Here is a 25,872-nt window from a genome sequence, read left to right as displayed (position 1 = left end):
TTAATATGAATATAATTTATATTATATATAAATATTTTAAATGTGTAAGAATAACATATATTTCTTAAATATAAACATGCATGTGTGTGTATTTATATGTACATAATAAATATACACAACACACACACATATATTATGTAAACAAAAACCTTTATTTTGGAGGCGATTAATCGCGATTAACCGTTTGACAGCAATAATATATTTTTTTCACACAATAAACATTGAAATTGTTTGATTATTTCATTTTTGTTTTGTTTAGAACACGATTAAAATTTGATTAAATGTTTTAAGTTTATGATTTAAACGGCCAGAGAGCTAAAATCTACATAAAAGGCAGGCTGGAATAGTAAATGGAAAAAAAGCACGCATGGAGAGGGAGAGAGATAAAAAAAAAACTTTCCAAGATCTTTATATAGAGAACAGAGTTGAAATCTCGTACAAACGCTGAGAAGTATAAATCGCAGAAACAAAAATACCAAAAACACCTTTCTGCGGTAAGGTGTCGCTGACTTCATCAACCTCCGTAGGAAGTCCTTCCTAGAAAACCGAGGGAGTGCGGAAGTTGTACACAAGTCTTTTTTCACACAAGTTGGTTACACAAAGGACGCGTGAACGGCATAAACAGAGCACATTAAAACAACCACTCGAGGTATTTTACTCTTAAATATTTATCATTATTGTTGTCACACATAATCGATTGCATTACGTGCTGCATTGTTTGTATCGATCGTTTTGTGTTGATTGATTGATTATGTTAGCTTAGTTAGACTTGACTTTGACTGGTGTACTTTCGCTTTTCTTCTGCGTGATCACCAGTTATCGACGCGTCGTTACTTTCTTTCCTTTACAGTATCACATATCTATAACTGCTGATAAAACGCTATAAACGCTTTTATCGCTAAACTTTTTTTGTATACTTCTCGTTTTCAGATTTAGCTACTTTATAAAGGCTCCAGTATGGCCACCGCAGACACGGTGTACAACACCACAACGACCGCGCACGAGCCCAAATCAAGCAAATGGATCATCGTGCCTTCAGAGAACCTGGACAAAGTTAGATGCGTGATAAAAGTGATTGAAGTGGTAAGTTTCATGTTTTATCTGAAAACAGTGTTTCGACGCTGGACGCAAATGTGACCACATGTTTACATGTACTGTGATCTCAGTTTACAAGAGGTCTCTTTTTAAGTTTTCTAATATAGCTATATACGCACTTTCCTTTATAGTAGCCTAATGTAAAATACTCTTTTAACCCTTCAGACCCAAGTACGTTGGGACATGGTTTGAATAAGAAGTCGTTATAGTGAATAAGTGGTTGATCCGGTTCAAAACACAATGCAAGTTAAGCAAGCTTTATTAGAAAAGTGTGTGAGTTCCATAAAAGTGCATAATAGAAAACAAGAACGCTGGCAGTTCGTTAACCTCTTAAAGGTGGGGCTAAAATATGACTACTGATAGTGTTTATTAGAACATTGAGGTTTATTTCTATTACATGCTATTGAAAGATCCTGATGAATGAATCCATTGCCCTGTCTCAAACTTCTTTAATAATGCAAATTATGTTTAACAAGTCCTTGGGTAATGGTGAGGAATGGCAGCATTTAAGAATGACAAGCTTAACATGGCGATTCCAGCATTGCAGTCATGTGCTGTTTGGTAGTTGCTTATGGGGTTTTTTGTCTAGTAGTTGAGACAGTTGGTCTTTGTCTGGGTTAAAGTTATAAAATTCCCACCATTTACTTGGCATCTTCCTTATGTGTCAAACTGACTTCTATAATTTATGACGAAGCAGAACATGCACACAGCTTGGTTCACTAAGGAATACTACTGTTCGAGTCTATTTAGTAGATATTGCTTGTGCTTTGCAGAGACATGCAGTGGACTCATATGAGGCGAGGTCCTGGTTTATTTTGTATGAGGTTCACCATCATTCATTCATCGCAGTGTTTATGTTACTTAGCACACAATAAGCACTACACTTATCCTTTAAATCTCAAATACTGGTATGGGCTCAACAGGTTTGTGCAAAACCTGATGCTCTATTTTAAGCGGTATGAGAAATGTATATGTGCTTTATTGAAAGCAAGGAATCTGACCATTTGTTATTTTAAAATAAAATCAAAAATTATTTGTTTATTTTCTGAGCTAAATTAGATTTTTGCATTTTCAAAGTAATCTTTTTCTGAAATTTCAAGACTGTACATGTTTTATCATCTTGATCTTTAGCTTTTAGCATCATTTTCTTCTGAGGGTGTTACTTATTTGTTGTCATTATTTTAAGTGTTTGTATTTGCAAGGGCACAGCTGGAAAGACCAAATGGTGTTGTCTACTTGCATGTGACAAACTAAGTGATATCAGGTGTAAGAAATGCCTTTAAACTGTTAATGCAGTTAGAGAGCAGATGCTAAATTCAATTACCATCTTATTCTTAACTTTCACAGTATGTTGTGGTGAGTCAAAATGCATTTCAGAAAGCTTACTAAAACCAAGAACCTTTAAGCACAGTGAAGTGTGCTTCAGAACACATTATATTTAGCCAATAATTACCACATAGAGGCTAACATTGAGACAAATATACTCTGTATAATAATTACCCTTACAATACAGGGCCTGGTCTCATGCTTTTTCAGGAAATTAGATTTATCAAATGTTTCTCCTGTAGTGTATTCAGGGAAATTGCCACTGGAGTTTTTGTGTTGTTCTCATGACACTGAACAGTATGTTATTAATCAGAACAGAGACTTGCTTTTTAATCATAAAAAGCAAATCTTACAGTTCAAACTAGAGCTGAAACAACGAATCGATTTAATCGATTAAAATCGATTATTAAAATAGTTGTCAACTAATTTAGTAATCGATTCGTCGCTAAATAAATTTTATTTGCCATAAGCGGCTCATTTCGTGCATATTTCAAATCTGCGGTGACCAAAGTGTGGCAGTAATGAGCCACCGGAGGTTTTACTCAGCCAGTACAGCAGGTGAAGTAGCGAACAGCCAATAGCTGGCCTCGTTTTATGTCACGTGCTTCCCTAACAGCGTCTCTGCAGCATTCAGCGGAAAGTGGGAGTACTTTACTTTGAGCCTTCAAAATGTAGAGTAACCTGTAAACTCTGCACTACTGAACTGTTTAAGGGGCCGTTCACATATCGTGTCTTTTGCGTGCTCAAGTTCGTTATTTCCTATGTAGGCGCGCAGTATGCACTCTCATAATGGAAGCGACGCGGTCGCGACACGCACGCGGTGCGATGCGCCCGTTTTTCCAGGCGCGTCCACACCGCATCCATTTATCCTTTGCTGAAATTTCCGGGTCTTCATGGAGAGGGCACGTCATGGAGAGAGCACGTCATGGTTGCTTAGCAAAGGCAGACGCCTCAGGGGCGCTTCTGCCCGAGCGCTTTGGAAAGAAGGAGAAAGCGGCGCGACTAGCGTTTTCCACGCGTTTTTAGGTGCGATATGTGAACGGCCCCTAAGAATTTTATTTGTGCAGATTCTCCAGTACAAGGTTGTTTGCAAATGTTTAGTCGTAAAAGCTGATAACATTGCTTTTTAACAGTTAACATTTAAAGCTTTACAAACATGTTATGTGATCAGTTTGTCGTTTACCAGTTCATAATTCAGACTTGCAGCCTAATTATGAATGAAAGATACGTAAATGTTTGAGTATATTTAAAATGCACTTCTTTTCTAAGTATTCACTGCTCTTTTTCACACAGCAGGTTTTTTGTGTGTGTCCCAATTTTTTTTTTTCTGGACAACCTTCTGATGGATTTTACTTTAAATTGTGAGTTCCATTCAGGTTTCATGCCATTGGCACTTTTTTTTCTCGAAGGATTGTTTACAATTTCACAGCATAAGCTATAAAGCTTTTTCCCAGTAAATAATAAAATACAATGCACTGCAATTTTATTTTGTTTTATCCTTATACTTCGTGAAAATATGTTCTCAAAGATTCCTTAAGCTTTGTTTGGGATGTTAAACTACTTTAGGAGCTCTAAGGACTGCCATGGTGAAAACAATATTTGAAATCTCCTTGTGAATTTTGCTAGAGTATGGGTCAGTGTTTTGATTGCAGAAGAGTTCGACAAAGGATTACTAACATAATAAAACAACTCCAGGTATATTTTTGATGAGGATATGACAATGCAAAATGGTTAAAATCTCTTAAAAATCTATGCTGAATGATAAAGACCCTTTATTAATAATTTACTTGGGGGAAAAAATGGAAAAAACTAAAATATAAGTACATAAACCGATTAATCGATTAATCGTAAAAATAATCGACAGATTAATCGATTATCAAAATAATCGTTAGTTGCAGCCCTAGTTCAAACTGTATACAAATGTAACTGAAAATTAAAAAAAGGGTATATATTTGACCCTCTAACTTTAGCACTCACTATTCTAATTCTATTCTTAAAAAAAATAACATAATGTAACTACCTTTCTAATCTTTTTGTGTTCTATTTTCTATTTATTTATTATACAATTTATATATATATATATATATATATATCATCATTTGTAAGTCGCTTTGGATAAAAGAGTCTGATAAATGACAATTTAAATATGTATATATTAGGGCTGGGCGATATATCTAATGATATGAGCTATGCAATATCACGTTCATTATCGAAGGCGATTCATCTGTTATAATGAACGCGATATTGGTTAGCTTGTCAGTCCTCTACAGCTCTGTCTATTAAATGCTGCTCCATTTAAAAGCAGGGGATGGCGATTTAGCGGTAATCACGGAACCGGATTTACTGACTAGATGCGCATGATCATATTGTTAGATATATTGCCCAGTCCTAGTTTATATATCTATATATAAAATTTACTTTTTATGATTATGATTGTTTATTAACTGGTGTCTTCTGGATGCCATTGAAATTCCCTACTTTTATTTCCTTTTCCATTGACATGACAACACTGGAACACTTTGGTACTTTCCAGGTGAAACCTCATCTAGATCAGTTGCTGAAGCTGCTTCTTTAGAGGCTCTTCAGTGAGAAGAGTATCTTTCTTCATCTACCTCCAAACCACTTTATCAAATCTATTGCCCACAAACCATAGCATATCTATTTTTTTGTGCTTACATAAACCCAGTGCAGTATCCAGTTTTATTAATCACCAGTGGGAATTTGCAGCTGCTTGGTTTCAAGTGTCATTAAAAAGGTCACTTGACACTTGATATTCTGTGTATTTCTAAACAAATGGTTTTGAGTGTTTCTTGAGTTTGTAAGACAGCTTTTTTTTTTTTTTTAACTCTGGTTTTGTTTAGGAAATTAGTCTACCCACAGTGCATTCATCAGAACAGATACGGTTGACCACAGTCAAGTGACTGTACTGTACTGTGAAGAAATGCTTTGATTTTGCTGAGGACGGTCTATTCCAAAATGCTGATTGATTTTAGCACTTTAACTTTACATTTTTATGCATGTTTTCCAGGAATGAAGCTTTGTTCGTTTCAGTTTCAGACTGAAATTGTTTCTTTGTGGTTTCAGCATGCTTGATAAAATTTTAGGGCATTTCATAAATGTCTCAAATAAGCCCCTTTTTGGATGTTGAAAAGCAGCTGTGTTCTATCTGGCTTGTTTGTATGGAGGGTTTTGAATGGATTCTGTGTAGTAGCGATAAGGTTCTGCTTCTTAAGCCACAATAACAATTGTGTGCGAACCTACCCTGTTCCTTCCTTGCAGTCAGGGCTGTCAAAGCTCAAAACAGAGGTCATGAGTCAAACATGGGCTAGTCTGGCTTTGTCATTTTGACGTCGTTTCTTATGAAATTAGATTTTGTATAAATGAGCACGCTGTTAGGATCTCCTCTTCCTCCTTATTACCACTTATACAGATTTTCCCATTTTGCCCTGAATCTGTTCTGTTTTTACCAATTGAATGTCAAATACTAGCTATTTATTATAAAAAAAAATGAGGTTTATTATCATTTTCTATACTCTCTTTTGCTGATACCGATAGCTGGGTTTGACCACACTGGCCGATACAGATTAATTAACCGATAGTTTTTAAAATTGATACTGAACAAAAACTAAAATTGTTCTATATTTAAAAACAAATCAAAAAACATACTGAATCATACTACTAGTAGTAATAATACTAATAACAGAAATAGTAAATGTTGAAATTACCACACTCTAATAAGGGCCTATGAAATCGGTTTAATTTATTCCTAAATTCCATCTTTATTCATTTATTTTCTCCACTCCTTAATAGTTAAATTAAAATCTATTAAACATAAAGCAAGTTTAATTAATTAAAAGCATGTAACTTATAGATTTTCACATCAGTTTAATACGTTTTAACAAAAAATACATATTTAGGCCCTATGAAATTTTTTTTTCTCACCATATTTTTTTTCATACAGCGTGCAGCATCACGTGTCTAAACAAATAGCACGTGCTGTCAGTGATTTCAGGCACCAGAGGCCGCTCTTGCACTGTATAATGAAAACAGACCCTTCTCAGCTGCTCCAGCAACGGACACAACCCAGAAAACTATCGGCATGGATTTTTACTGATAACCGATTGTTCCAGCAATCAAATATCGGTGCCGATTAATCTGTAAAACCGATACATCCGTCGACCTCTACTCTCTTCCCCTTTGTCATATTGATTTATGAATTTATATTGTATATCCTCAAACTGTTTTAAAACTATAAGCACTTGGCTTGAATAAATAATTTCACTATCAACTCCAGAGTTTAACAGCAGAGATGTTATTGACCTGTTCACCACCACAAACAATGCCGAGAGTTATTTTGAGGGACTTCTCTTTATAGTACATTTGAGTAACTTACTAGCATGACCACATCATTTACAGTCTTACTTGTTGCCAGTTTCAGTTCACTAAAAGGAAATTGTGTGGAAAGTCTCCTGGAATTACAGTGAAAATTGAACTGTTGGACTGGAAGACCTTTTAATAGTGTACATGCGACTAAAACATCATGAATATCACTTTGCGGAGTGAATGTACTTCTGGGTAAATATCTTATTCTTGCTGTTGGGAATCTTTTACCTGATAGATTTTATACAGGATAGAGTTATTGAAATGGAAAAAAATAAAATAAGCTGATACTGCCACCTGGTGGTTAACGAATGCACTTGTTTTTTTTATTTGTGTCCCCTCAGCTCCTTTCCCTTGTGGCTTTTGTGATGGAGGAGGTGGTGTCCAGCTGTTTGCAATGCGGACCACTCTACTTTTTTGAATTTGTCAGTTGCACAGCCTTGCTCTTCACACTGTTGCTCCTCATCCTCCTGGTCACACCGCTGCACCAGAGAGTTGGAATTAACAGCTGGCCTACTCTGGTAAGTCAGAAAACACTATTAATAATAATGCAATATCATTCAATCTTAAATATAATAAAAACTTTAGAATATTGTATAATTTTTTTGTTATACATTGTTTTACACGAAATTGTTTGACCGCTCCTGACTAGTCAGAATCACTTATTCGAGAGGATACAGTTTTATCCAATGTGTAGTTGAACCACTTCTTTTCATTTTTCCATAGGATTTTGGATACACATCAGTCATCGCAGTCCTGTTTCTCTTTGCCAGCATTATTTTTGCGGCAGACAGTGGTCAAACGAGTCTGGAGCAAGGCGCAGTGGTATGATGGCGAAAGATTTCTGCTTTTTTTTTTTTTTGTTGATATGACAACATAGCTCCTACTGACCTGCTAACATTCAACTGTCCTTCCTGTATTACAGGCATTTGGCTTCCTGGCCACAGTGGCCTTCTTCATTGATTCGGGTCTGTTCTTAAAAAATCGCGGTATTCCTTGCCGGAAGGGAAACAATCAACAAGCAGACAACACACCCAGACCAGAGATTGAGAAACTCAATGCTAATGGGACGGACTCAGTGAACTGAAGCGTTTTACCAGCAGTCTGCTGCCGTTATTTCTCTGTGTAGGGATTTTTTTATTTTGCCTTTACTTCTTTCACATGGATATTCTTTTTTTTTTAAAGCAAACAAAAAATATTTTGGCCGTACAGAGTATACTTTTGTATCATCACACACACACATACAAAAATCATCAAATCCTTGTTAGAGAGTATGTGCGGCACAGGTTTTGACAGTTTATACTTATGAATTAACAAGTAGAAAAAGATGCACTGTATTTCTTAAAGAAGTACTCAATCCTGATTGTTTTTATAGTTCTATATGCATTCCTGAAATAATATATTTTGGAGAAAAATCAGGGTTTGATCAGGTTGACCATAAAGATTTATTATTACCTGTTTTACGGCACAGGAATATGAATATATTATTAGATAAGAGGCAAAAAAATCATGAAATATTTTGCACTGTAAACACATGTCATTAAATTACTGTAAAGATGTTTAGCGAGCTGTTGAAATGAATGAGGGGACAGCAAGATGAATATGTTATGGCCCTGTGATTATCATGTTTTGCTCTGCAAGGGACGTCAGGGGTGTACAGTCATAGATTCGTTTTTTCTCTTTTATTCAAATGTCATTTTTGTATTGTGTGGAACTAGTTGTGTATTTCTTTTGTGCTTTATCTTGTTCCATGTGAGCCCAGAGCTTGCTTTTTTAAGAATGTTGATCTATGAACATGAAGCGTTAAATCGAATGGAAGTTTAATACCCTGACGGAAGTTCATCTTTATTTGGAGGTATGAGCGTTCAGGCCCAAATGTGTTTGTTTAAATGCCCGTGGAGATGAATGGACTGCAAGTTTTCGGATACACTAATCAGCCTTACGCTTCCACCCTCCTGTGCTGTACAACTGACTGCTGCTTTCTGTGTTAAGAATTGTGTATATTTTAAATCCTGATGCTGTGTTGATGCTTTAAGAAAAGCCACTTTTTATTAATCCATTTTAAGATATGGATCAATCATCTGGTAAGTTTCAATATTGCTAAGGATTTTGTTGATTTTTAGTGGGTCTGTTTGAATACAAGCATTATTTCTACAAAAAGTCACATGGAACATTTTACAGCACTGTTTTTATAAACATCTCTGCATTCCAGTTAAGAAATAAATCGCTCCTGGGCACTAAAAATCAGACTCATGTTTTTATGTGTGGCCTGTTTGTTAATGCCTGGCAAACCAGTGATTTATAGCTGAACAACAGTGTGTATGTAATGTGTTTGTACCGGTTTCGAACTTGAGTAAGTCTAAAGCACAGGACAAGTATATCAATGTTTATTGTTAATTTTTAAAGTGCATTTTCATGGTATAGAGATAAGTTGCCTTTTTTTTAAATTGTACTTCCCTAAAGCTTACACTAGATGTCGCTGTCTGCACGGTTACCATCTACCGATGACAAAACATGGCCTTTGAAGACAATTTTCACTTTAGGTAGACTACGACAGGCATAAATCATGGCTTTGGTTGGATAACAATTTTAACCTTTTATTTGATTTTATGGCCATTTTTAAGTCACGTTTTGCATATAAAGTAAAGTTTTATAATAGGAGTCTATCTAATCTAAATTATAGGAAGGCTTGCTGGTCATCTTAAAAGTGGCCGAAACACATGGAACCATTTCAGATCAGCAAATTGTATCATTGCATTCTCAGTAAGAAGAATGTTAATTTACACTCTTTGTTGGAAAAAAAGAAAAGAAAAACAGCCTACTCTGATCTGGTGATCTGGCTTTATAGCACTTTTTAGTTGTCCAGGCTGGGTGACTAGCCAAACCAGTAGAGCATCAACTTGGGCACCGGCTAGAAACTTTAGCCTACTTTATTTATTTTTTTGCTGGGATACCGTAGGCATATTTCCATATTTCAAGTTTATACGTAATTTGCATACTTTTCAACTTCAATTTATGATCAAGACTTATTTTCTGTTTCTATATGTCACGTTTTAATGTTAATTAAGGAGAAGGAGCAAAATTGAGTCTGTTTACCTGCAGTCCCTCCCCTTAAAGTCCGCGTAACCGCTGAAAGAATCTTGTGAGGCGCGTGAAGGGGAGGGACCGTCGCGCGAGATGCACGCGCTATACTTTACTTTGCCTCATCTGCACAGCGGCTTGAGAATGGAGCTCGACTCCTTGTGTGGAGCGCATGTCTGCTCAGTGCTCTGTGTTTGATGACAAGCAGCGAAGCAACAATTTACCTGGAATTATTTTTCATGTTCGTTAAAGGTGAGTGCAACGCTCTCTCATCTCTCACTGCAGCGCTCGCGAGCGCAGGTGCCTCATACAGAAGCTCTCACCTTTTTGCACTCTAATCAATTAAATGAAAGAGGATGGGGACCATTTTATGTTAATAACTTACAGTAGTAGAGAACTTGATAGAGGCACGCATCAGCTGTAGAATTAATGTCTGATAGTCTGTTTATGAAGTTAATATAATGTTTTTTTTTTTGAGTGACTCTGCTTACCGTTTTTCATTTAATTTAATTTTGAAGCATGGATAAATTGATGTGCTGTAAGATAAACAAGAGAAGTAAATTTCCTTTATTAATTGTTTAACTGGTTAAACTGCACACCTATCGTGGACGCAAAACGGCTATGAATCCAGTAAACAAAAATATTAGTCATGCACAAATTGCTTTTAAATACAACAAATAAGTACAATTTTATTTAAAAAGTATATGTGCTATACTTTTAAAAGTACTTTAAATTCAACCAATATGTTTTCTTGACACACATCAGTCTTCATTTATAAAGACGCGATTCCTTCAGTGTCCAGATGGGGGTGAACAACTGAAGCAAGTAATATGTATGAGGTTCTTTTACTTGAACATGTCTGTAGACAGACTTTATTTCACTACTAAAACAGCTGGATGGTCATCAGATCTCAGTTGTGGATGCCAGAGAGGAAACATAAATAGCATAATGTAGCTAAATACTGTATGATAACATTGAACCGCACGTCTGGTGGATCTTTACTGTAGAAATACAGTGACCACGTCACAACCGTCTTGGTGAGTGTATTTCATTAAATGTTATGAAGTACCAAATGTACTGGTAAAAATGTGGCATGATAAAAAAATCACAATGACTTTTGACCTTTTCTGTACCTTTTTTATTACCTCTAAAAACGTTTTAAACAATATCTCACAGTAAAATTATGCATTATCTTTTAAAATAAAAATTATTTATATATTATATTATGCTGTTCTTTGGAACTTTTGATTGATCAAAGAATCCAGAAAAAATGTTTTCACAAAATATTAAAATGTGTATTACAATGACAGATAATAAATATATAGTAATTATATTTCACAATGTTACTGTTTTCACTGTGATAAAAAAAAAAAAAACTAAGCTGTGGTAAGCACAAGGGATTTCTTTCAAAATGTGATGTAATAAAAAATAAAAATACAAACCCCAACCTTTTGAATGGGAGTGTATGGTAAGTTTTGTTTGCATCCTTTTGAGTTGTTGTTTTCTAAAACGTTCCTAGAAATCTTGATTGTACAGTGGTTATGGAGTTTATATCTCATATAACATTCAAAGGTTTTTGGTTTTCAGTTATCTTACATATATTGCCCTATCTCTACATCCCTTTATATATATATATATATATATATATATATATATATATATATATATATATATATATATATATATATATATATATAATGTTTACATCATGTATATATGAGATCAAATGTCATCCCTTAAAAAAGTGCAATTTAGTTGTGAACTAAGGCTGAACCTTTTCAGGATTCCATCTTTTCATTAGGTCTTTGCTTACCGTTTCATTACCGTTTCATTTGCTTACCGTTTCGTGCCTTATGTGTCACAAGCTTTTAATGCTTCTCCATTTACAGAACGTGTTATGTCCCAACTAATTAGCAAACTTCCTAAAGAATAACGAGCTGATTCATTTTCAATAGCTGCCTGTGGTCTTGTTCCCATCCTCATCTAATCGAGCAGGCTGATGAGACGATCACATCCAAGTTAATAATTGGTTTGTTATAAATGACTGGAAATAAGGGTAAAGATGGCAGGATGCAAGACTCTGGTGAGATTCCAGTCGAATGCATCTTTCATTCTCTGTTGAGAGCCATTATTGGTGTTTGTCAAATTAGGCACACTGGCTGTAAGGAGAGGAAATTACCTACTGAGATGGGAGAAAAAATTCCTCTCATGTTGAGAGGAAGGAATAACACGGTAATGGGTTTCATAGGTTGCATCTGATGTGACACTCCTGTTTGTTTTTAGCAAAAGTGAAATGATGCAGAGTGCTTAATACTTAATAATAATAATAATAATGTGTTGACAACAAGTCTTCATTAGAGTGTGCTTAAAACCTAATCAGACTTTTACTGAAATCTAGATTCATTTTTTTGAAGGCTCATCAAGGCTGCATTTATTTGATCAAAAATAATGCAATATTGTGAAATATTATTACAATATCAAATAACTGCTTTCTATTTTGGTATGTTTTAAAATGTAATTTATTCTTGTAATGGCAAAGCTGAATTTTTTTAGCAGCAATTACAGTACTCCAGTCTTCAGTGACATATGATCAGGGGTGTAGCACCAAATTCTGGGCCCTTTATACTCTCAATGTCAGTGGGCCCCCTACACATGCCATTGTACGATGCGGGTTAGCAAAATGAAAATTCAATTTTGAATGATTTTTTTTTTATTATTTGAATATAAACAAGTATAAATAGTGTTTAAATCTATTTGGCCTACTTGTGCTCAAATACCTTTAAACCTTAGGCTACATCGGGTTTGTGTACTAACATTTTGATCCATGATACTGATGCAAGTTTTACATTAAAAACATTTATTTTTGAACAGGAGAACACAAGACAACTGTACCCTCAGAAACCAATCAAAAAAGCTAAGCCTGCCATAATGAAAAAAATAATGAAAAAAATAAAGTAAAAAATAAAGTAAAAAATAAAGTAAAAAATAAAGTAAAAAAATAAATAAAAGTCAAATGAGATGTAATCTACATCCCAGTAAATGCCCACTGACAAGTCTTTTTTGTTTGCAAAATCAGTGATGAGATCTGTAAAGTCCAATTGTTTGGCCAATTGGCTTTCAATTGACAGAATGCCGAGGCTGTTTAGTCTATCCTGGCCCATTGTTGATCTCAGGTAGTTTTTTACCAGTTTTTAAATTTCAATATTACCTGTGTGCACTTGAGAACACAGTGATATTGGTAGGCACATCTACATGTGCAGAAATATAGGCAGATAATTTATTAAGGAGTTTGAGAATATATCCCACATTATAAGCAATAGTAGGGCTAGTAACTTTACACTGTGCTGAGTCTCAGCCTCATCTCCAGAACAGCTGCCAGGCCCAGGACTGGCCAGTGCTGCTACTGCTGGGGTGTCAGAACCACTGGTTGTTTCTGAAACTGGTTAATGTTGGCAACCTGACGTTAGCTGGCCTGGCCCATAATTTACTTACAGCAACAAGCAGCCTGGTTGACAAACTAAGCTAAAGATTTAACATTAGCATACATACATTAGCAGCAGCTGTCTGGTGTTGACTACGTTAACTTTAATTGGATATAGGTGCATAACAAGCAAACTCAGTTCAATTTTTGGAAAGAAAGCAGTCATCAGCTGCTTCCCCACATTCGGCCTCCTTTTTTTTTCGTTCCTGTCTTTCTTTTTTTGAAAGCCCGATCAGGCTCCAAGGCTCTAGACTCACTGCGTTACTTGTTTGCCGCCGGCTCCTGTCTATGGGCGGACTAAAACATTTTGGGGCTGGGGGGCTGGGGGGGGGGGGGTGGGTCCAGAGTGTCTGGCACTGAGTCCATTCTCTCAGTTGGTGTCATCAATATATTTTGAAATGAATAATGACATCAATTGGAGGGCCCAATTAATTCGAATTAGGCTAAAAAAAAAAAAATGTAAAAAAAAAAAAAAAAAATTTGATGGGATTTCAAAGGGCCCTCTCCCTAGACGGGGCCCTGGGTAGTCAGGTCCACTTTTCCCCCCACTACCACGCCCATGCATATGATTCTTCAGAAATCATTCTAATATGCTGATGAAATATTTCTTGTCATTATCATAAGTTCATGTTTCTTTGACGAATGATTCTTTGATTAATAAAAGTTTAAATGAACAGCATTTATTTGAATGATGTTTTTATGTAAATTTTAATCAATTTAAATCAATGCATAAATTCAAAATAAAAAATAAAAAGATTAGCAGTGTTTACTTATTATCAATTGACTGTTGGAAACTCAGACATTTAAGAGAAGTGTAGAATTTAGCATATTGTCAGTGCTGTGCTTTTCATGATAATATTAATAAAGTCAGCGTGTGATTTTTATACACACATGTTTTGTATTTTTTTTTCTGCTTTGTTGGAAAATCTGTCTTGTGAAGCAACCACCACCTAAAATCATCTTCTAAATCAAGATTAATTTATTCTTGTATTCTAAAAAATCAGATTGTTGGGTTTTTTTTTTTACCATCTGGCAAACATGGCATGATTTGCATGAATTATTTTTGACAAAAAAATCCTATAAACTCTAACAAGCCATATTTTCTGTCTCTAATATAAGAATAATCAAAGCCACCGGGCTCTGGAGACGACTCGTGGCCTCTGCCTCTGCAGAAATGATTAAGTACCCAGAGCCTGTTCCTGCTGGGAACAAACAGAGTGGGCTTCACCTCACACATACAGGTTCATTTATCAACAGCGCTGTTGATTTTTACATTGAGATCATTATGAAGGGTTCAAGCTGAACACTTTACTCTGTTTTTAAACCCATTACTCACTGCACTAAGAAACCGACAGGGGAGGAATAGAGCCCACATAAATTAAACGGATCTTAAGTGGACTATTGCACACACAACTCTTTAATTTTGATGATTTGAACAGGCTAAATTACTTTATTGCTTATTCCTGAATCTATTGCCCAGAGGATATCACCACAACATTAAAAACTGTGTCAGCTGTCATGTTGTGTGCAGCTGGATTTGATTTATTACCCACTGACGTAACCTCATTATTATTCATAGGTATGCATATGTAATGTGTAGTATGCACAAATTGTTTTTGACAGCTTCCACCATCAACTAAATATTTGTAAAAGTTTGAATAGTGAATATTTTTTTATTTTTTATAAATTGGAATCAATATTTTTTACACTATTATATTTCCTAGACCTATTATTATTTTTTTATTTAAACATTTTTTTTATTTAAACATTACATTAAACATTGACCTCTATGTCATTTGCAAATACAAAATGTTCCAACAAAAATGGGTCAGTCAGTATTTTAAAAAAGAAAAGAAATGAGAACTTTTATTGAACAATGATGCATTAAATTTATCAGAAATGACAATAAGATATTCACTGAAATCTGGAGTAACGGCTGCAGAAAATCCAGCATCACAGGATAAATTATATTTTATAAGAAATTAAAACGGAGAACAGTTATTTTAAATTGTAATAATATTTCACTATATGTTCTACATTTTTTTTAATCAAATAAATCCAGCTTTGGTTAACATAAATTCAAGTTCCTGTAAAATGAGTTTGTTTTCTCAACAAATGCATGATTCGTAAACATTTGTGCATCTTTATAGCTTTATAACACATTTTAGGAGCTGTCATTTTGTTGATTTTCCACGTTTCAGTCATTCAAAACTTCATTTAAGCCTCATGAATGAAGTTAAGCAAGCTGATGATAGTATTAGACTTAAAGAATGTCTCAGCATTCAAGATCTGCACATTGGAACTTGAATAAAAGGCCTGTCAAAAGTGTTGAGTGCTTTATCATGGTTATAATGCACTCTGTTGTAAAAGGAAGAATCTTTTGGCATCTTGCAGAGATGGTATCATATAGCCATGCTGACAGCGCTCCTGTGGAGACTCTGTATGATATGAGGGAATGAGAGGAAGGTTCAGCAGGGAATCTGCCTTTTGTTTATGCTTGTTTATGATCTTGAAGCTAAGTGAAGCATTCCTGCTGATGTACCAGTAACTGAGACTGAATCTCAATAAACGCCTGTTATAACACGTGACAGGGGAAAGGTTAGACATTACCTATCAAAGTGAACAGCATAATCCAAACCAGCTCATCATTTGCTGAATAGCTGTTGCCAAGCTTGCCCTTAATGCAGTATTTTTGTATGTTTATTTGTTACTTGATATTTTTACTGTATGACTAGCCTACGGAATGCGTTGCTGCCAGGTAATTGCTTGTAAAATACTTGTCAAGGGAGATATCTGCCACGGCTAGCAGATAACCGTTCAGAAGTGCAAGCTTGCCATCTGTTTACATTGGCAGTTTTACATATGAAAACCAAAGCTCTGGATAAGAGCATCTGCTAAATTCCATTAAGGAAAGTAATATTAAAATTTTAAGTCTTTATTTACTCCTTTATGTTGGAGGAAACTCAAAGTTTTTCTTTGGAACAAACAAAAAAGATTTCTTAAAGAGTCAAAAATGAACATTTGCTGAAAGTTTTCTCACCCTCAGGCCATCCAAGATGTAGATTTGTCTCTTCGTCAGAACAGATTTAGAGAAATTTAGATCAATAGATCCTTCGCAGTGAATGGGTGCCGTCAGAATGAGAGTCATAACAGCTGATATAAACATACAAATAATGCACAATAAACAGAATTCATTAAGACGTTTTTAACTTTAAATTGTTGCTTTCAGCTAAATACAAGTCTTTTATAATATTGCTTCCTTCTGTGAAGAAGTCATTTGAAAAAGGAGAGACATATGTACAGAACATAAACAGTCAAAAACAGCACTGGATGCAACGAATGCCTTGTTTGTAATGGGTTTAATTGGTTTTGTCTGGTCATGCTGGGAGACGGCATCACAGTATGTTAAGGGGCATAACATTTCCGTCACACACTTGAGGCATTCAGCCAATCAAAACACAGGAGATATCAATCAGGCCAATCAGCGTCCACCTGTCTTTTAAGACCGACGAGCTTTGTAAAAATCGATGCGTTTCAGAGCGACGGGGGCATAGAGGAGAAACAATAATGTACAGTATGTGGAAAACAATGTGTTTTTGAACCTTAAACCGCATAAACACATTGCATTATACCAAATACACCAAATAATGTTCTTTTTAGCAATGTCATACGACCCCTTTAATTTATTGTTCACAATACAAATGCCTGCATATATAAACACTGAGTTTTTTATCTGTTGTTGGGTTTAAATGGCCAAATAGGGGGATCCAAGCTATGATAGAGGTGATTGAAATCCCATAATTCTGCCAAAGCAAATGAATTAATCTGAGCCAGAAGGGATTATGTGGCTAAAACTAGGGGAATTTCTTTATGGTTTCCAAAAAACGTTGTTCAATAATCCGCCTAGTTTCTCAGTACTGCTTCCACCCTCCAAAAAGCTATGATGCATGAAACATTTAGACTTGAGTTGCTTTAACAAGCAGGATACTGTATTGAAATGTTGTAGAAAGCAGAGGGCTATTAGACGAACATTGTCAGATTGGTGGACAGCTTCCTGCTTTATGATTACAGCTGTTGTCGCAGGGAGTTCCTCAAATTCTCATTTAGTCTCACCAGCAGTGGAGGAGACTGCATGTACCGGTGGAGTCTGTCACAGGACCGCTGCTTACCTGCCATCAGCTCTGCTGTGTTGCTGTTCTCTTGAGACTGACACTTTACTGAGTACAGAGGTGGGGTTTCAGCACTACCTGTATTCCCAACATGTCCCAGCAGCCATTAGGGATATCAAGTTTGTAAATCTTTCTCACGTGTCTAGCTTATAGACAATACCTGTTTTAGACTTTGAGTTAGTCTTGGTGTTCCTTTCATATTTACTGTATGCATTAAACATAGACCTTTGAGGTTAAGTTCTCTGATACTGTATGTGGTACAGTACAGTGTGTACAAAGAAAGCAGTATTTAGCAGGGCATAATGTAGTTTAATGGGCGAAACAGAGAAAACGGAGTCATATTTCACGTCAAAATAATGAGAATCTAACGGGAATGTCCATAGAAAATAATGAAAAAACAGGAAAGTAATTATGTGGATACATTATGAAAATGAGAATGAATTGAAAATGCAAAAAACAGCACCCTTTTCATTATGCAAAATAGCATTTCTTACTTTTTCTTTTTGGTTTTTATGTTATATTCAACTTAATAGTACTTTTCAACACATGCACAACCTTGGTCTTGCAGAAGAGGCAAGACTTTCCAAAAGCAAATAAAGCTATTACTGTTTTTGGACTTTTTATGCCATTTTTATTCAAAGTACATTAGTTGATGGGATGAAGAAGGGGGACTGAGAAAATAGATTCAAACTATTTAGAGTTTACTTGCATGAGCACCAGGACTCAATATGTAAGAGCTTGTGCACTGCTGCCATATAACTATAGGTGCTATATTTTGATGAAAGACTAAAAACAAGCTAAAAACAAAGCCTAACCCTAACTGCATAACATATTTACTTTTAATCAGTTTAAGTGTTATGAATGGGTGTAATTTAGCGCTGAAGATTTCTCGAAAAGTTTATTTCTGCTACAGACATTGTGTGAGTCTATATAAAGAGGCTCAGTGAGAGTCATTAACAGAGACAGAAATAGACGGGAAACTGGCTGAGAAAACACTCAAAAATAGCATCCAGAGGATGAAAGAGTGATGACGTAGTTTGCTGTTGATGTTGAGAAGTTTTCACACATGCACAGAGGGAGAGAACCACTCACCTCTGTATTATCGCTGTTGACCTATAATGCATGAGGCTGTCAGCTGTCAGTGTGATACAGTGGGAGTGATGGATGACTTTGCATTGGCTGAGAATAATCTTTTCATTGAGTTGTTCTCTTTCACAGAGCAGTTCTCAGGTCAGATCTACCGCTCATGGTCTGCTTCTGGCTAGACTACTTGTCTGTGAAGGTTGCAGCCACAATGTAACATGACAGTAACTAGCACAACATTACAATTTAGGGATGTGTTTTCTAGTGTTTGAGCTTTTGTCTGCTAAGGCAGGCATCACTACTACTATTGCACTTTCTGGGATTTTCCTTCTTTATATTAAGACACCCATCCATCATTCAATATACATTCATCAGCTCAGATTTCTCTCTTCTTTTCCCTCTCTCTCCACACACACTGTGTAATTTCAGTTAGCTCAGCTGATTCACTCTATATTGTAACTGATTGGGATGGTGGGGAATCTGAATAGAAATTTCCCCACACATCGGCTAAATGAATTACTGTGTCTATAGGATCCCCATATGTCTCAGTATAAACGCACAGACATATTATATTCCAGTGAAAAATGATAGGCGTTACGTATGTAGCAAATTTTTGAAATAAGCAGATACGTAATTTTCATTTACAAAAAACAGATTTATTTGCATTCTTTAAACAGAAGTAAAGAAATGCTTGGTGCTATTTATTTTGTGATGCAAATACAAAAGCATTTAGACTGTCAGTCAACTTTGAATCTTTGAATAGACAAGTGGCTTTGAAAGTAAATGTATATAGTATTGTTTATTTTATTTCTGTATTGAATATCACTGGCTTACAGTTCACACAGCAATCTATTTTGCAAACAAGTTGGTCGGAAACATTTGTATTCTATCTGTGATATTTTAAAACTGAAAAAAATATTTGTAATAAATAACATTACTTTGAAACTGAGATCTAAGAGAAAAATCTGATTAAAAAATACTATTTTTCCCCCTCTTAGCACAGTTATTTCCTGAAACATGAGCGACATCTACGAGTCTGCAGCCAATTCTCTGGGCCTGTTCAACAGCCCCTGCCTGACCAAAGTAGAGCTGCGGGTCGCCTGCAAGGGCATCTCAGACAGGGATACCCTCTCCAAGCCGGATCCCTGCGTGGTCATCAAAATGCAGTCCCATGGCCAGTGGTTAGAGGTGGGTTTGAGTTTTATGTGTTTAAGATTTGTGGTTCCAGTTGGATGCATAACATTTCTAGTTATGTGACTGAATTAAATAATTTTTAGCTAGTTACGTCTTCTAATTCTATTGGGAGGCCATATCAATGCATTATTTTCACACATTCCTTTGCTGTTTTCTTCCAATTTTCCACTCATTTTCACACCACACCATCACACATGAGTGTAGGTTTGGATATGGATGTATAGAAATATTCCTTACAAAATGAAGAGACTACTGAATATTTCAAATTGTTAGTGAATATACAGTAATGTAAGAATATCATGCTTGCATTTGTATAATATGATTATTTTATTTCAATTGATAAGTGAGAGATGATATACTATTGAAGATTTTATTATTATTTTGATACTTTTAATTTGTGTTTCCTGTTTTAATGGTTTTGTTTTTCTGTTTTTAATTGTAATCGAGATGTTAGTAATTTTGTTTGGTTTTGTCATTTTTATTAGTTTTTGTTTTACTTTTACAAAAATCTGTGGGAAAATTCCTTGTATAAATACTGTTCAACCGAGCAGCGGTTCAGCCGACAGGCAATTTCAGTGTGTAGGTGAAAACATAGTGCCTCTGTGTAGTGTAATTGATTTTAAAACCTACACAAATACCTCAGGCATGACACAAATCCACAGTTTTGCCTCATAATCTTAGTTAAGTTAAGTATAGTTTGAGACTATTTATATTTTGTGTGTTATCGTAATAGTTTATTTACTGTGGTGCTCCCACGTATGCTTGATCTTTGACAAGCTGCCTATATATATTTGTTGGTGAATGTGTGAGAGCATGCATGTGTGTGAATGAGCGAGAGAAGCAGGAAGCACATGTTCTCTGAGAAATCTCCCTATCAGGTTCTGAAGGCTTTGCCAGCTCACCAGCAGGAATCTGTTCTCACCACTCTCAATCTCATTAGACGTTCACATATTCACTTATGGTGATTCTGCTCTTTGAGTGTGTGCAAGTGTCTCGGAAGGAAACCACACTGTAAAATCTTCATTTTGCGACATTTCGTACCTCTTCATTCTTCCTGGAAATCCCGCCATGAAGAACATTTGATGAACGTCTTCTGTTTAGCTGCACTGTTTGTTCTTTAAGGGCCACTATAGCTGAGCTTGTTGCATCATGCCCTTTATAATTTTTCCAAATCCAAATTCCCTGAGACTCATACATTAGAGATTTTTAATGGGATTGCTTGTAAAATTGTGTTTAATGTTGTAAAATCAAGTTAATAAACCAAAGACATTTTCAAAGACTAAAAACTCCTTGTTTATGAGCTATAAGCTAATGTTTATTAAGAGAGAAGTATCATGATATTTAGTTTCTCTGATGTTGCCTGAAGAAAAATTAACATTTCTAGCTCAACAAACACAAGCAGTGATTTACTGCAGTCATGATAGCATTTCTCTTCACACCTCTTAACCCGTTTCCTCCAGTATTCAGTGCGATTATGGGTCAGACTCATTTATCTGAAAATGGTACTTATGAAAGCTATTGTATTGAGTGACTTAAATTTCATATCCGTGGGTTTTGGCTGAATCTAATTTGAGTGGATTATCCCACTGTGATAGTTTCTCTCTCCGTTTGATAGCTCATCTCTCACTTTCCAACTGTACACTGGGAGCTATTATCAAATCTTTAGCTGAAGTATGACATTGTTAATTAAATTTGGTCTGCATTTTGCTACCAAGCATATCCCTCATTCATCTGGCGCTGTGAGAGCAGAAAACTGGGTTGGGTTAGAGAAAGTTCAGAAACAGATTTTATACAGTAAGTTATATCAAATTCACACTAACATCCAAACATTTGTGATCAATAAAGAAACGAATAGGCTACTTTTATTCAGCAAGGATGCCTTAAGTTGGTCAAAAGCGTCAGAGAAGACATTTATAATGCTACTTATGATGTATTTCAAATAAATGTTGCTCTTTTGAACTTTCTGTTCATCAAAGAATCCTTGAAAAAAAATATTGTGTTATGATATCCAGCAAAAATTTTGAGCAGTACAACTATTTTCAGCATATGAAATGCAGAACCACAAAACTGAACACTGATGTACTTTAAAAGCAAATGGGTTTACTACAAAAAAAAAACATGCTGTCTGTCAATAGTGTTGCATTTAGAAATGTCAGAATCAGCAGTGGGTGTCTGTTGACCCTTGATCAAGATTAGTATTTGTTTGTTTGTTTGGCTGGTGGCTCTTGAATGAGTGTAAGTACAGGAAGCAGCATTTGTGTGCCTGAACAAGCTTTTAAACTGCGGCAGTCACAGAGAGTAAAGACCTGCTGCTGACCCTGCCTGCAATTAGCCCACCGCAGCACTGCAGCTGCTCAGAGCTCGAGCACTATCAAACAGAGAGATGGTCACAAATCCACCATGCTCTGAATCACAAAGAAGGCACTCCAGACTGTGTACAGTAAGTCATGATGGGCCCTCAGTCTCTGGGGTGAAGGTCCTCTAATGCACTCAAGCCGTTTCCATGTTGTGCCCCTGAAAATGTGCTGAAAGTACAAATTTTTCATGGCAACTCCATTCAAAGAGGGTTTTGCTCACTGGTCCTGTGCAACTTGGTCTAATGTGTGTGCTTTAAATCTTGTAAATGGCCTTATTTGTTTTTCAGTGATCAGTCTCTTTCTGACTTCTCATTTTAATGTTTTTATCTTTCTCCATTAAAAAAAAAGCAAATTTTAAAACATTTATGGAATGAAATGCCTAGAAGTGATCATTCAAAGGTAGATGTTTTTGTAATATATATATATATTTTTATCCTCTGTCCATTAAAATTCATGTTCCTGAAATTACTTTGCCTGAGAGAGAGATTTTCCTACTGTAGTTAAATTAGCTGTCAGACAGCAAGTTGGAATGGACTGGAGACAAGTGTTGGTCTGATCAACCATACTCCATTTTAAAAAGCCATCTGCTGTACAGTCTGTGTGTCTGTACATGTTTTCGTGTTTTTATTTTTATTTTATTTTTTTATTATTATTATTGCAGCTGGGCTTTTTACACAGAGAGTAATGTTTTGGGAGTGTGACTGAATTTGTAGCAGTTTTGTGTCTTTCATGATTATTTTTATGGGACCTACACTGCACACCTAAATTTATATATATATATATATATATATATATATATATATATATATATATATATATATATATATATATATATATATATATATATATATATATATATATATATATATATATATATATATAGTGAGTGTTATAATGTAAATGTGTACTAAATGTCATTATTTAATATTATGTATTATTATGTAAATATTTAATATATTAGCAACTATATGTGACCCTGTATCACAAATCCAGTCATAAGTAGCACAGGTTTATTTGTAGCAATAGCCAACAATACATTGTATGGGTCAAAATTATAGATTTTTGTTTTGTGACAAAAATCATTAGGATATTAAGTAAAATCATGTTACATGAAGATATTTTGTAAATGTCCTACTGTAAATATATCAAAAACATTTTTTATTAGTAATATGCATTGATAAGGACTTCAATTGGACAACTTTAAAGGCGATTTTCTCAATATTTTAATTTCTTCACCCTCAGATTACAGATTTTCATTTAATTTTCTTATTTATGAAACTTTCAGATGATGTATAAATATCATATAAAATATTTTTAAAAACTGACCCTTATGATTTGTTTTGTGGTCCAGGGCCACATATAGTATTGACATTTCTGTAGTTAAGCTATAATCACTTTTTTGTGTTAATTATAGAACATTTTCTTTAGTGTGTCTAAAATATGTTATTGACTAGAAATTTACTTCATGAGTGCAGTTGTATACAATAATTTTGTCCAGTGATCATACAATTATTGATCAGAGGGTGTGGGATCTATGTTTATTATTAAACACTACATGTATGTAAGAAACACCAATATAAAAAAAAGTGTTTTCACTCAAAGAGCCTCATAATCTGAGGACTGTGAGAACTGACACCACCCTCTCAATTTCTCTTAAAATGAATGCTATCTGAGCAACACACCAAAAATGCCCAGGTCCAAAGTTATATTGCCAACGGCTATAATGACCTGTCAGTGTGTCAGATCCCAGTGCCCTGGCTGTCAGCTCTCACCAATAATCAGACAAAAGGCAGAACTGAAGATGAGAGTCTTGACTGTCAGCAACAGCATTCTCTCGCACATCTAAATGACTGTGGCAGGTGGAGCTGTTCTTTCATCTACCCAGAATGCCAATCACAGGAGCAGGGAGCACTCCTGTTGAATAAGGAGAGCGTATCTCCATATTGCTCCCTTCGGGGTGCAATCTAGATTACTCTCAGACTGATCAAGAAGGATTTCATGGTCTGAAATAATTGGATATCCATGTAAAAAGAGTGACAGAACTGTAAGTCTGTAGCTGCAAGCTGCAGTGATGTCATAGTAGTGATTCTCACATCACAATCGCATACTACTGTGATGTTTGCCAGTGGAAGAGACACTGAAACTAGTGAAACCATACTAGTGTGTTGTGGTTGATATGTCATTGCTAAAGAGTCCTGAGTTGTTGCTAGGGCATTATTAAGTGGGTAAATTAGTAATATGAGTGGTGGGTAGACAGTTGTTTTCTAACATACTAGTCAAAGGCTGCATTTATTTTATAAAACATACAGTAAGAACAGTAATATTGTGAAATATTATTACATTTTAAAATAATCATTTTCCATTTGAACATTTTTTAAGATTTAATATATTCTTGTGATGACAAAGCTGAATTTTCTTGGCATTCTCTTGATGAGCTTCAAGAGGTAGTCACCTGAAATGGTCTTCAACAGTCTTCAACTGTGGAGGCCAGGTCATCTGGCGCAGCACCCCATCACTCTCCTTCTTGGTCAAATAGCCCTTGATGCCTTCAGTGTGACTCTACAATTTTCATAGTCATGAAAATAAAGAAAACTCTTTGAATGAGAAGGTGTGTCCAAACTTTTGGTCTGTACTGTATATATATATATATATATATATTTATATATGTGTGTGTGATAATATGTGATCCTTTAATTTGGCATGGCATGTCTGTTCTGAAAGTGAACATTTATCTTGGTTTGTCTTTCTTCATCTTTCTATCTTTTCTTTTGCTTAGTAAATGGCTTCTTTTTTATCTTTTTCACTTTAGATTTTGTGTAGTACTCGTGAATTTGAGAGGCACATTTCTCGGTTCAACTTTTGGTTGCTTTGGCATTTGCTAAAGTGGAGCTGTGGCTTATCATGGTGCAGTGCTCTTCAACTTCAGTGACATTTAATAAATAATATCAATATTCATGAAGCGTAAAAGTAAACATAGAAGGCTGACAGAGTTATGCAGCTAGACGTGGGTCATCTAGGCACTGATGATTACAATCTGTCAGTTATGTGATGGAAGATGTCCTTTCCCTTTGTGTTCCCATTGTGTTCTTTCACCCCTTCATGGGCACATAGAAGATATTTTTGTCCTTAATGTCTACAAGATGACTGCGGCTGAACATCTCTTTTGCATTTGGAACTCTGTTTCACCATCATTAATTAATCACAATCAAACTTGAATTTGAAAGTTTCTCCCTGTTGGATATGGACATATTATTGCAGCATGTTTCCTCACTAGCTTTTTGAATTTAAATTCTTATTATAAGGAATTCTAAATACTTTCAATCCATTAATTATGAGAGTGTGCTAGAAAGTCTATGGCTGTTTGTAGTAGCTGAATATTACTTGTATACTGCCCCAAGTCCTTTTAAATCATGTAAATTCACTCGGCAGCAGTCTTGATAAATCCTCCAGGTATATAAAACATGCATGTTTTAGAGTAAACAAATCATATCAAATGCTATATCCAGAATTTTGATTTGAGTTTAATTTTAAGAAACTCTATTTTATACGCTTTCATTTTATTTTTAGTGGTCTGTCACGTCCTCCTATACTGTCTCTAATACCATTTATATTTACTATTTAAAAATAGTAAGTCAACAAGTAGTTACTACTCCATAATACATTTTTACTTTATGTACAATATCATTAAAATGTTTGGGGTCAATAC

General features: G+C 35.2%; 2 protein-coding genes across 3 annotated transcripts in view; both read left to right on the top strand.

Moving 5' to 3' along the window:
- Nucleotides 1-508: 508 nt before the first annotated feature.
- cmtm6 (CKLF-like MARVEL transmembrane domain containing 6) lies at nucleotides 509-9,048 on the top strand. Its single transcript, XM_052579084.1, has 5 exons — nucleotides 509-649; nucleotides 931-1,083; nucleotides 7,146-7,322; nucleotides 7,528-7,626; nucleotides 7,727-9,048. The coding sequence occupies exons 2-5, from the start codon at nucleotides 958-960 to the stop codon at nucleotides 7,886-7,888; spliced, it is 564 nt and encodes a 187-aa protein (XP_052435044.1). The 5' UTR covers nucleotides 509-649; nucleotides 931-957; the 3' UTR covers nucleotides 7,889-9,048.
- Nucleotides 9,049-9,932: 884 nt separating this feature from the next.
- LOC127974338 (copine-4) overlaps nucleotides 9,933-25,872 on the top strand; it is a 45,209-nt gene continuing 29,269 nt past the window's right edge. The window contains exons 1-2 of one of the 2 annotated variants that reach the window (XM_052577529.1): nucleotides 9,933-10,134; nucleotides 19,614-19,803. In XM_052577529.1, the coding sequence (XP_052433489.1) occupies nucleotides 19,633-19,803 (171 nt within the window). In that variant the 5' untranslated portion in view covers nucleotides 9,933-10,134; nucleotides 19,614-19,632. The remainder of the gene's footprint in view (nucleotides 10,135-19,613; nucleotides 19,804-25,872) is intronic. The other variant, XM_052577530.1, reaches the window with a different exon arrangement.

Source organism: Carassius gibelio, chromosome B16 (assembly GCF_023724105.1).
Source record: "Carassius gibelio isolate Cgi1373 ecotype wild population from Czech Republic chromosome B16, carGib1.2-hapl.c, whole genome shotgun sequence".
Classification (NCBI taxonomy): Eukaryota; Metazoa; Chordata; class Actinopteri; order Cypriniformes; family Cyprinidae; genus Carassius; species Carassius gibelio.
The sequence above is the reverse complement of the archived record's forward strand: the minus strand, read 5'-3'. Positions and strand labels throughout refer to the sequence as shown.